Raw genomic sequence first — 12,153 nt, 5'->3', positions numbered from 1 at the left:
GGGAAAGAGACGTACTGAAATTAAATGTCTTTGTTATGCATCAAGCCTGCATCGTCCCTTTTCCCTGAAAACACCAAGGATTTGGGTTTTCTGCTGCTGAGAAGCAGAATTTGAGTAGATTGTGCTGTTGTCAGAACTTAGCTATTTATAACCCCCTAAGAGAGTCCAGCATGTGTTCATCTGTACATGACAAAGGTGAGGTCCAGCTCCTAGGTAGGCTGCTGGCGATTAAGCGGGCGTATGTCAGGGAGAGTTTTACAAGCCTATCAGTCCCATCCTTTGCTCCCACTGTTCACCTTCCTTGCTAACCAAAAACATCAACCTGTGGGGACGTACCAAGGCTGTGAGACAAAGAATAAGCAGTGCTTTCAGAGGTCACCCGCTGCTTAGCAGGGTCCTCCTTTCCTGTGTTTATGTTATAGCTTCTATCACTACAGCGGCGTTTCCCGTGCTATGCCTTTCTGCGTGCAAGTGAGCCAAATTCACTGTGGCATAGTTCTGTTACATGCGGTGGGATATTGTGAGGATGCTGGCCTCTTACGTTAATTCTACTTAGAATTTGGAGCAAGTTGTAAGCAGATTTATTACTCCTTAATAAAAAGTGTAATTCAAAGTAAAAACAATGAAACAAAGCAGCATATATCTCAGCCCAGTTAGAACTGGACAAAGTTACGTCTCAATTTCAGAAAGGATTGAGTGAGTTATTTGTTTTCTACTTATGATGGAACGGAGGACTTCCATTCTTGGTTCAGATTCTGGGTAGGACCTTTGTGGTTCAGGCCTTGAGCTTTATTGGTAATAACACTTTCTCTCTTGGGCAGCAGCTGGAAATGGTGATCCATCTTTGTGGAGCAAATCTATCAATGAAACAGCGCAATTAAAGCAGCCTAGAGTACTTGGTTAGAAATGAACCGTGACTATGAAACCAGCTCCCCAGAGCGATGCCGCAGGTCACAAATGTGCTGATGTTATGGTAAGCATGTAATGTAGTTACTGTGCTGATACTTTGCATCCTGTGATATATGAATCAAAACAATTTAGTTTATTCAGTAAGTGGAGTTAGGTTACAAGCTCTCTTATGCTTAATTAGTGCTAATTATTCTAATCAGGTTAGAGAAGAGGATGAAATGAATATTTTCTGCAAGAAAATTTTTTCCGGCTCTCTTTTTCTTTGAAAGCAGTATAGGTATTTCATGTTTATTCCACACATGGAAGGAAAGCAGGAAGCCATCAAAGGGGGCACACCACGTGCACAAAAACATACTGCAGCAGACTATGGAAGCATTATACAAATTTATAAGAGGACCAGGGATGAAATCTAGTAGTCTTCAGTATTTCAGATAACAGTGCCACTCCTCTGCCACAAACCCTTATTATATAAGGATTGCCTATAGCAAACCACGGCCATTCCAGTACTGTCCAACAATAGTTCTGTAATAGTTGGGTGCCCTTTACTTTTTCATTCTGCTTGCATGAAAAAATAAATTAAGTATCAGATAGGTTTTTTTAAGATGCAGAAGGAAAAAGCTGATTCTAGTACAGACAATGTCGAGCAGATTGCCCATGTATAAACTGTCTTCAGTCTCTTGGAAAGGCCATTTTCATTAAGCTCAGCTAGCAGGAAACTTTATTTCTGAACCCACACTTTTCTCAAATCCTCTTCTGATGCATTCCTATGTGGCCACAGTGCAAGTACAACCACCAGATGACAAACCCATGTATTTCAAATTCAGTAGTAATGTTTCAAGTGCACAAATGTTGGTAATCATCAAACCTGAGGTTTGTTTCCGTTCCTTTACAGCACATACTGTGCTGTGTTGTCAGGTAGCACCTAGCTGGGCCTTACTGCCCACCGTACACATTGCAAACACATAGATGTTCTCTTAGTGACATAGAAGCAGGAGACTGTACTGTCCTCTCTTTTTAGAATACTAAGTCACATATGCACTTCCCCCATAAATAATGGCATATAACTGACATAGGACAATAGCAGTCTTGTATCTAGAAGTGACTCAAAGTATTTGGAGCGTGCACAGCCCACAAATTCACACAATGTTAATGTTCTAAAAGGGCAAGCTCTGAAGTCTAAACAGAAAATGTTTCTCTTTATTGAGAATCCAGTAGTTCATTAGTCATGAAAAGCGAGCTTTCATCTAAAAGTCACTGAAAACTCATTTTTATGTCCAACCCCTGTAACACTTCGTGTTGGCACAGTGTGCAGCAACTACACCCTAATGCCACGTGACCACTAGGTGCTCTGGTGTCCTGCTCATAAAGGTGTAGGAGTAGTCTGCAAGCACGTTATGCACAACCAAAGCAATTGTTTAGTGCTACTGAGCAAACTCCTTATTTATTCACTAAAGAAAAATACTGTTTAAACCTGCCTGTGAACTTAAAATTCAAATGTGAAACTATATATCCATCTTAAGGCTTGCCTGGCTGCATGTAAGTGGATGATGTCTAGGTTCATTGTGTGTTCTCAAATTATTTCTTTCTTTTTTTTTTTAAAGTGCTGTCATTTAAGACATACAAAGAAAAATGGCCTCGGAGGAACCACCTCCAATGCACCGCAAAGGCTTTGTACAGTTTTTGATTACTCATTCTGGCCAGGCATTGGAGAAAATTATTTAGATAATCTGCTATACATAAACGGATTGGTGGGGAGGATCACCAGATAGTGTTGCACCAGTCTACGTCATTTCTGGATGATCTCCAAAGGTAGGAAGCAAAAACAACAAATGCTGAGCAGCACGTTCCTAAGAGAGCATAGTGAGGCATTGGCTTAGGCAGCTGCCCACCCGGAAACTTTCCCTGCCAGGACATAAGTAAAGTTTTGTGCTGCAGCATTCTTCAGAGCTTGTAGAAAAATGCTCTCACTTCACCAAGGCCACGATTTTTATAGGCTGGATACAGTTAGACTGAGAAAAAGAGCTGCTGAAGTTACATGTTTCATCATGTAATCAGGGTAGTCTTATGTGTACAACGTAAGTGTTTTTAAAATGCTACAGTCTGACAGCTATCCTTGTTTCTCTGTTGTTTCCGAGGTTTGCTCAGTGTTTAGTATCCAAATGCAAAAAGCAGCTGCCAGGTAATATGGTGGGAGGAACATTCTTGTGCCTCCTCATTTTGTAAATTTCTTTAATATTTTACCTCCCAGTTTTTAAACTTTTTTCATCTATGTTTCCATATTTCATCCAAATTATTTTGTAAATGTTACATTTGTTGAGGTTATTGAACTTAATTCAATAAATAGTATAATTGCAACTGATTTCCCAATTAATTTCAGGGTATATAACCACATTATTTCAAAGTAAAACTATGATATCTTGCAATCTTTGGATTAAAAATATAACTCAGATCTTGAATCTGAAATTAATTTGGACCTAATAGTTTTTAACTCTCATGTTATAGAAAAATTCTTGTTAGAGATTACCATTTCCCTCGCTCTTGTTGTTTTTAGGGTTTGTTTCTTTCTTTTAAGGCTTAACTGCAGGTCACTGTTTTACCAAGTTTTGTTTTGTTTTTAGTCAGATGGTGGTGGGGAATAGTCCAGGAAGCTCTGAAGAAGAGCACATTTAAAAGAAAAATACCACATTTCTCAACAGAATGTGACATCAGTAGGTAATGCATTCAGGTAGTTCAACTGTATTGAAGCACAGTTAAAATGATTCTGAGCAGTAACTTTTGTGCATTTGTTGTGTATACTCGTATGGGATGTACATACTCCTATGAGTTTTGTAGTGAAGTACTACTTTGTGCCCAGAGAAAATATTTACAAACCAATGCATTGCACAATTCATCAAGCATATTGGGAGTGGGGAGGTTGGTCCGGATTTGGGAATATTGCAAGCGTTTATTTATAAAGCTTCTTAACAATGGGAATAGGGCTGGCATAAATACAGTCAATAGATCTGAAAGCTAAAGCATATTATAAATTCTGTGTGCGCTAATGGATACCTATAAAATCCTCAACATATTCTTTATAACTGTCTTAAACACAGCATTTGCACAGAAAAGAGGAAACTATCAAAATGTAAATACTATACCTTTAAAACAAAGAGGGCTTCAAATATACATCTGGACATTTAATCTGTGTCCTTACACAGATTGGTCTATTCAGCATAGATTGAAACAGAGGAGCCAGGGACCTTGCACCTTTCATTTGGTCAGTATAACCAGTTACAATCATAAAAATCCTCCTTCCACTGAATTTTGGTATGCGTTTTTTTTACTTTAATCTCTGAAAATAATCCAATCAATTTCAACTTATATGCAATCAGTTTCTATTTAACTTTTCCACTGGTCCTAAAAATGTGCAAGATGCTTATTTTAAAACAGCTATATTAAAATTAAAGGGGGAGAAAAACATGAGAACATTTAACTTGGCCTGGATTTTCTAAAATATTTTCAAAATAAGAGGAAGCCATAACTATACACAAGAAAATGCTTAACTCTTTGTATACCCCTCTGCTACACTTTTAGCTATTGAAGAATGAGAATAAGCCTCAGAGTTCTGTTGTATTTCCCCTCCATTTTGCACTGTATCATGCTTTCAGATGCTGCAGGACCAGCAATTTTAGAGTGCATCATCATCTAGGAGAACAAAATAAAATGCTATGTTATTAACGTGTTTTTGCTAAACCTGGTCAAAATAACAATAAAATAGGCAGTTTGGGCCTTATGCATGCTCTGTTTTGTCTCAAGTTACCTCATCTGAGAGAAGGGTATACAGCCCTGTAACAGAGAGGAGATGTCTCTAGAAATAGATGGTGCAAGAAAGAAACAGTTATGGCTCATGCAGCTGCTCTGTAATATTGATTCTTGTCAGAAATAAGATTCTTTCTAGTTATTAATGAAATCTCAACCCAGTCACGGTAAGCTAAATTTGCCCTGAGTTTAGAGTCAATGCAATGCATTTGTCTCATGACCCTTTGGAGCCTGAAAATGCTTCTTTTCTAGAAAAGCTACTACATACGTCCATCTCTCTCTCCTGCAAGACAGCCCCTTCTGAGAATAAGGAACAGTTTTATAAATGTATATATGAGTACTGCTGCCTTGAACTAAATCCTGTTTGCTCTGCCAAGCCTATATGAATTGCCTGAGTGCTGATGGGTTGCAGGGGAGGGAGCAGTAATAGTAGCAACCACCTCAGTTTCTCACAGGTAAGTGTTGTGGCAGAAAGAAGTTAGCTTCTATATCAATGCCAGCAAAGTCTCACATCCATTCAATCCAGGCTGCCTTTATTTAGCAGCTGTGTGTCCCTCAGCGTGAGAAGAGATTTCTGTTACTTTGCAAATAAAGACACTTGGATTCATGACAATGTGAATGCATCCTGATGTGCGATGGCTGTCACTTGGTTATGATAACTCTAGCCTTCCCCGTTTCATGTTCCCCTTAGGCTAATCCATGAAGTGGAGCATTGCTGCATGGCATACAGAGCAGCCAGGCTTCTCCTGCATGGTTTCTCCACTTGCCCATAGTTTGTACTCTGATATAGTCTATGATTTCATGAGATTAAACAACAATTTTAGGAGAGAGAAATCTGATTTTGTCTTCAAGTGAGTGCCTTAGCTTTCATCTGTAATTTCTCTTGGTTTGTAGGCAAAAGTCTATTCCTAGTTTAAATAACTATTTCCTCTTTCAAACAGGTTTTTCCAGGTGAGTTTGAGCTGCCTACACCAACCAGCACACACCACTTCTGGGTCACTCTTCATTAATCAGCTGAAAACTTTACTCTCAAACAGGTTCTGATATTAAATTATAAGATTAACTGTATAGCCAGCCACCATGAACGGGCATGAAAAACTCTAAATAACTGAGATTTTAAGGCATAAAAGGAGGAATGAAAAAAAAATTATCAACAAAAATAAAAGTTATGTGAGGATATATTGGGGTCTGAGATGAAAGCCTTTGTAGGGCAAGTGCCCCGTGGAAAGTACTCCTCCTTCTGCTATATGTGAACTCCTTCCTGCAGCTCACAACACTGCTGCACCTCTCCTATATGCGTCTTGCCTGAGCACCTCCCATCATATCTTAGTGTTTGTTTATGTTCCTGTTCAGAGGAACAGGCTCTGTCCTTTTCAACAGCCTGTGGAGGGCTCCTTTCAGAACTTCTCAGATAAGAAGTTTGAAAACTATTTCAGAGGCTGGTAGGCAGTTTCCGATTTTATTGCTACTGGTTTTCATTCTGTATTTTATGCTAGCTATAAAATTAAGTAGGTTCATCCCTTGAATTAGAAGAAAGTTGTGTAAATATAAAATGTATTCAATAATTCTTCTAGCCACCATATAAACATACTCAATAGTTGCTAAGACAGGAAAGGTTTTTTTCTTACGTTTATAAATAAATTTAAATTTAATAATGTGTGAAGGATGGAGACTCTGAGGGGGTAACTTATTTAGGAGATGGAGTAACTTACTGAAACAAAATACTGTAGGCTCTTCAGGTATAGAGTAAAAATATACTAGGCAAAAAGGAAAGTGACAGTTAATTTCCATCGTATACTGATGTAATATACTGCCTTTTCACACCCTAGAGGTATAAAAAAAATAATAAAAAATAGCTGTTTCTAAAAGCCCACATTCTCATTGAACTGACTGGCAGTGCTCAGAATCATGGCTACTCATTTATTGGAGTGGGTGGTTATTTTTTCATGGTTTTACTAAACATATACCTGTTTTTCTGGCATCTTTCTGCTCCCTGTGTTCCTGGGTAGTGGAATAACAAGGCTTGCAGGAAGGGTGGTGCTGGGCACTCTGCCCCTGATCAGAGAAATACTTCTGAGCACAGTACAGGTGTTGGAGCCGGCACGAATAATCTGCTATTTTGGTATGGTATAAATACGGGACTATGTAAACATGGCACTTGCTGTCTGGTCTAACCTATTCCCAGAGCTAATGTACATAAACATCCTGCGCTATTGGTTATTTCCAGGAGACTGAAGCCAAGTTAACTATTTATGTTAATACTAACTTTATGGAAAAGAGATGCAAACGTATTAATGAGGGGCTAGCACCATGATTAAAGGTTTTCTTTCTTTTCCTAAAGATTTGTGTACTTTTATACCATATGTAAAATATATTTACCATAACATCTCCTGTCATAAACTGGTGTTTCTTGAGGCATACTGAAGACAACATAGCACCCTCTTTGACACTGAATTGTGTACACTGTATTTTCTGTTCACCAGCCTAAAAATTTGTCCTCGAGCAGCTCTGAGCCTGACCCGAGTCATATGTTGTGATTGGATTCTCGCAGAATATTTGCATCCCCAAATGACCACATGCTCTGTGAGCCCAGTGATCATGAAACACAGTGGAGCTGTAATACCTTCTTTGGCTTGTGATCTAACCCTTGCCAAATACCTAGCTAGGGCTTCTGCATCCAGCACCTCATATTTCCGAGGTTCTGCTATCCAAATTCTGGATGAACCTCACATTGTTGTGACCAAGATTAATCCCAGAATCAAGATAAATTAATCACAGACTTGTGCATTTGGGACAGAAATGGAAATGGGACATTTTCAATCTAAAGGTCAGAAAGGAGTCTTAGTTGTGCACTAAGTCTGCACTGCCTGGAGGTCACTAGTCTATCCTGTAGAAATTTCTCTTTGTTAGCTAGTGTCTGTAGAAAGATAGGAGCTTTCAGGGGGAACAGTGTTCTCGATTTTGAGTTCCTGGTGCTAATGAAGCCATGTGGTAAGCTCTTGCAATGATGAATTCCTTTGGTCTGAAAAATAAGCTCTTATATTTTCCATCTAGAGTTGTCTGGCTACTGATTCTTCTTTTGTTTTTGTCTGCTCAAGCAAAAAGTCTTCTATTATGATGCCTTTTTCTTCTGCATAGATATTTGTGGACTTAGCAAGTTCTCTGCCCCTACCCCAACTGCTATTTGGATAAGCTAAATAAAGCAGTGTCATCTAGTGCTACTAACATCGCCTTTTTCAGCCTGCCAATGAGAAAGTTGAGGAACTTATTCTATCAATTGCTTGCTTTCCAGTCCTTTAATCATTCTTGCAGCTGTGATGACTTCCAGGCTTTGGACTAACAGTAGGAAATGCTTTATATCACACCCTTGCTCCCACATACTCAGTTTGATTGCCACTGTAAAGATGGCAAATTGTCTTAGTTCTCTAGAAGAAAATCAAGCAAGTGGGCAGGGAATAATTTTACGTAGAACCTCTGCAGTGAGCTGGACAGGGACACTTATAAAAAAGGTTTTCAAGGACAGCATTTCCCTTCTCATTTGATAGTTTCCTGTTCAAAGTTATACAAAAGCAATTTAATCCTTTTTTACTGTTCCCAGACTTCTAATAGACTTGGGGTTGTCAGCCTCACCAGCCAGCTTTTCCCCAAAAGAAGAGGCAGGCAGGAAAAGCCAAATAGCAGACAATGAAGATCTGAAGTGAAGAGAACTCGGACAATTTTCTGACTATAACAATGAAGTAACAGTGAGAGCAGACAGCAGCTGGACTGAGAATGCGGAAGAGCAAGTGGGAATCACTCACAACCAATGTTCTTTGGAGACTTCCCTTGTCCTGACTTGATTACTTAATCTGAATTTGGAGCCTATTCAGTATTGGGATTCAGACCAAACTCCAAGTAGAAGAAAGGGTAAAAACGCATCTGATCTGCTCCAAGACAAGACAAGTGTAAGTTGCTAAACCATCTAATTAAATGCAAATTGTTGTAGGTTTATAGTAAAAAATGTAATGGGACAGGTGATATATATTATAAAATGATACTGTATGCATGTTTTCATCATGTGTGTTGTCTGATGACTAGACATTGAAGGCACTTGGTCTTGTTTGGACTGTTTTAGACATGAAAAAGAGGCAAAGGCTGTGTGCCAAGTAGCTTCAATGTTGAGGTTTGATAAAGTTATTTAAGGATTTGAAAGATTGACTGATTATTTTTTTTTAACACAAAAAATGAAATTGTGGCACCCATTGTCTAATTGCTATTAGATGTGAAGGAAACAGGAACTGTAGTAGCTGCATTTGACTATGATCACATCCCAATGGAAGAAGTGTGGTAGAATTTAGGAGACAGCCATTGGCTGTCTTATTAAAGCATATTCTAGCAATATTTTTTCCTCCAATTATTATAGACTATACTGCAAGCCTGGAGAAAGAAGAAAGGGTACTCTCTTATGCTGTTAAATGAGCACTCACTCCTTACTCACTTCTGCCCTCACTTGCCTTCTCCTTCCTCTTGTCCTTTTGAGGTATGGTCATGAGCAAGAGAATTAACAGGACTTCTACCATATAACTTCACCCACATCTTAACCAGCAATATTTTTTGCTCAGTATATCTATTGTATTTTCCTTTCTTTTGACAACACTGACCAGCCTGAATTATTCCTCACCAGCATATGCGGTTTTCTTCTCCTCTAGCATTTTGTTATTCTAAGGTAACTATATTACTATGGAGTTTGTGATGAGTAAAGTGTCTCTGCAATGTATGTGCTAACTAGTAACTTGGCAGTAACAGCAAGCATTAGTTCATAGGGTGCAACCTCATTTGATTAATTTTTTGTATCCATGTGTGCCATACAAACTAATTATTGTTTATACAAATATGAGTACTCAAGTTTCTCCAGATAGCTTATTATTGCTATTTAATGGTGTAACAGTGTAGGGACATAAATATTGTTTTTTCCATTGTATACTAGTTGTCAGCAGTTATGTCATAGTGTCAGCTGGACTCCAGGACCGAACCCATGGTTGTATATTGATACCTCACAGTGTACTTCGTGATTCCGTATGTGCACCCTATGCTACCTTATGCTATAAATTCTTTTATAAAACGGGCACTTAAAAGCATTAGAAAAGGTCAGTGGAAAATGTGAAGCAAATGTTCATAGATTTAAATCCATGAGAAACCTAGACGGATGGCCAGTTCAAGAACAAAGTGCTGTAGTTGGCTAGATCACATACAGCCTAAAACACACAAAAAACTACATTCAACATCTTTCATGCCTTATAAGCAGGGGAAAAAAAGAAAACATTAATTTATTTGCTGTGACTTAACACATATTTAGCTAGTTTGTTTGCACTTTCCTAAGAGTCCCTAAAAATAAACTGAAAACATCTTATGGCAAATAGAATGGCAGGAAAACTCTATTGTTTCCAAATGTGCATTGAAAAAAAGTGAGCGACCATAAGGCTCCTCTACAAGAGAAAGAATCTTAATGGAGGAACTTAACTGAACTCTGGCTGAAGTCATATGAAAGTAACACAGTGAGTCTTGCTAGCTTAACAAGATTGTATCCATCAGTACAAAGGCAGTACCTCTGTAAACTTCAGAATATGTGTTTCAAAATTCAACTAATATACTTCCAACACGTCACTTATTTCCGTGAAAACTTACTGAAAAGGCAATACGGATAGAGATTAATACAGGTCCGTCTCCTTCTGTGCCATTTCTCCTTTGTAGAATATGAAGACAAAGGCAGAACAAATGTTTGAAAAGTTCACTCTCTGACCCACTCCTAAATATCAAGCTGGTTTTGTTCTGACCACAACCAGGCCAAAATTCAGGCTAAATATGTGGAAATGTATTTACGAAAAGGGAAGGAAAACTTGGAACTTAGTTGTCAGAGGTAGACTAATGACATTCTGTATGTAAATACTTCTAAATTTTAGTTAATTTAGGGCTCTTTCCTTGCTGCTGCAAAATGAAAGTGCAAAAATTTAGTCTTCTTCCTCTAAAACAGGTAAATATGCTGTTGTTTGTGGGCCCTTTTATTTGCACACTTTCCAAAGTTAGTTCATTGTTTAAAAAAAAAAAGGGCAATTCATGTACTATATCAGGAAATGGCCAAGAAACATCATCAATAAATGTAAAATAGAAAAAAATACCATCTAAGATATCTTTCCCCACTTTAAATATGTAAGTTACAAGTGAACATAATCAGTGTGTGATTGCAGACAGATTTTGCATGGTTTCTTGTAAAACCTTGTCATCTTGTTAGTCTGTCTGTCTCTCTTTTAGTAAGCTCTTCTCAGGCTGTGTGTGAATCAAATGCAGTTTGAGGAAAAGTAATACAGGTGTAGCTTTTGAGGAGGTGTTTATTCAGGAAGGATGTAAACTCTAGAGAAGATTTCTATGCCCTTTGGGTACAACTAAGATAATATGCAGCTGCCAACTCTTAGTGAATCTTACCTTGGCCAGTTCTGCTTGGAGTTTGTTCTTTGCATCAGCTACTTCAGCAATACAATTATTAAAGGCCAAGTTGGTAGTGATGAAATGATTCCACGTCTCCTCGAATGTGCTCTTCAGTCCAACCTCGGCAACCTCTCGGAGCTTGACAGAGTTGGCCCTTGCATGTTGAGAGCACTTGATATTGTCCTCGCTGATTTTAGCCCATGTTGCAGGAACTGAAACACTAGTAAAATTTAAAATAAGAGGAAAATAAATTTTAAAAAAATTTAGGTGAGCTGTTTTCTTTCAGTTGTAATTACACTGAATTACACGAAGTACTCATCCATTGAACTGTGCAAACTCTGCAAATGCATACATCAGATGATTCTATGGGTTTCATACCCACTTTTTTTTTTTCTTTCTTTCCCCTCTATAAACCAAAGATTTGGCAACAACAAGCAAGACTTTTGGAGAGCTGTTGCTTCAACAGTGTTTCTATGGCATGCTTGAATATTGTAGCTGCTAACTGAAGGTCCTAGTGGCCCTGGCATCAACTCCAAAGTAAGTAGGTTTATGTTTTGCTGTATAAAGAATGAACTTTTCTTGCATACTTTTTGTTTATTGATGCTTAAGAGCAATTTTTCAGGATCAGGTATGAATGTCAACAATGCAGCTTTTTCCTGTCTTTAACAAGCTAGGTGATGGTCTGAGTTCATACCTGCTGTGTCTCAGCTGAAATTTGACTCATTTCTCCGTGTCAAGTTTCAGAGTGCTTATGGCTTTGATGGATTATTAGATTATTTAGCATGGGCTCCTGTACATTGCACTCCATCAAATTAGATTCAAATACCATCTACTTTTGTGAACCCAAACATTTATCCTGGGGGAAAGGAGTTGTGTGTCACCAACCACCAGGGAACGTGAGAGCCCAACCTAGTTTAGGGAAAATAAGCAAGAAACCAAAGGAGAAGAATTGTTACACAGTGTCCTGGTTTGGCTAAAACAGGG

At 38.4% G+C, this 12,153-nt stretch overlaps 1 protein-coding gene across 1 annotated transcript in view; it reads right to left on the bottom strand.

Annotated features, from left to right (window-relative positions):
• The window catches only part of LOC104166906 (tektin-5-like), a gene marked incomplete at its 5' end in the record, with an annotated part of 17,186 nt that extends 5,797 nt beyond the window's left edge, over positions 1-11,389 (bottom strand). The window contains 1 exon segment of the mRNA XM_009707005.1: positions 11,167-11,389. Coding sequence (XP_009705307.1) covers positions 11,167-11,389 — 223 coding nt within the window.
• Between the last annotated feature and the right edge of the window lie 764 nt (positions 11,390-12,153).

This window comes from Cariama cristata, unplaced genomic scaffold (assembly GCF_000690535.1).
Source record: "Cariama cristata isolate BGI_N322 unplaced genomic scaffold, ASM69053v1 scaffold8859, whole genome shotgun sequence".
Lineage (NCBI taxonomy): Eukaryota > Metazoa > Chordata > Aves > Cariamiformes > Cariamidae > Cariama > Cariama cristata.
Note: the sequence above shows the minus strand (reverse complement) of the source record. Positions and strands in the feature narration are given on the sequence as shown.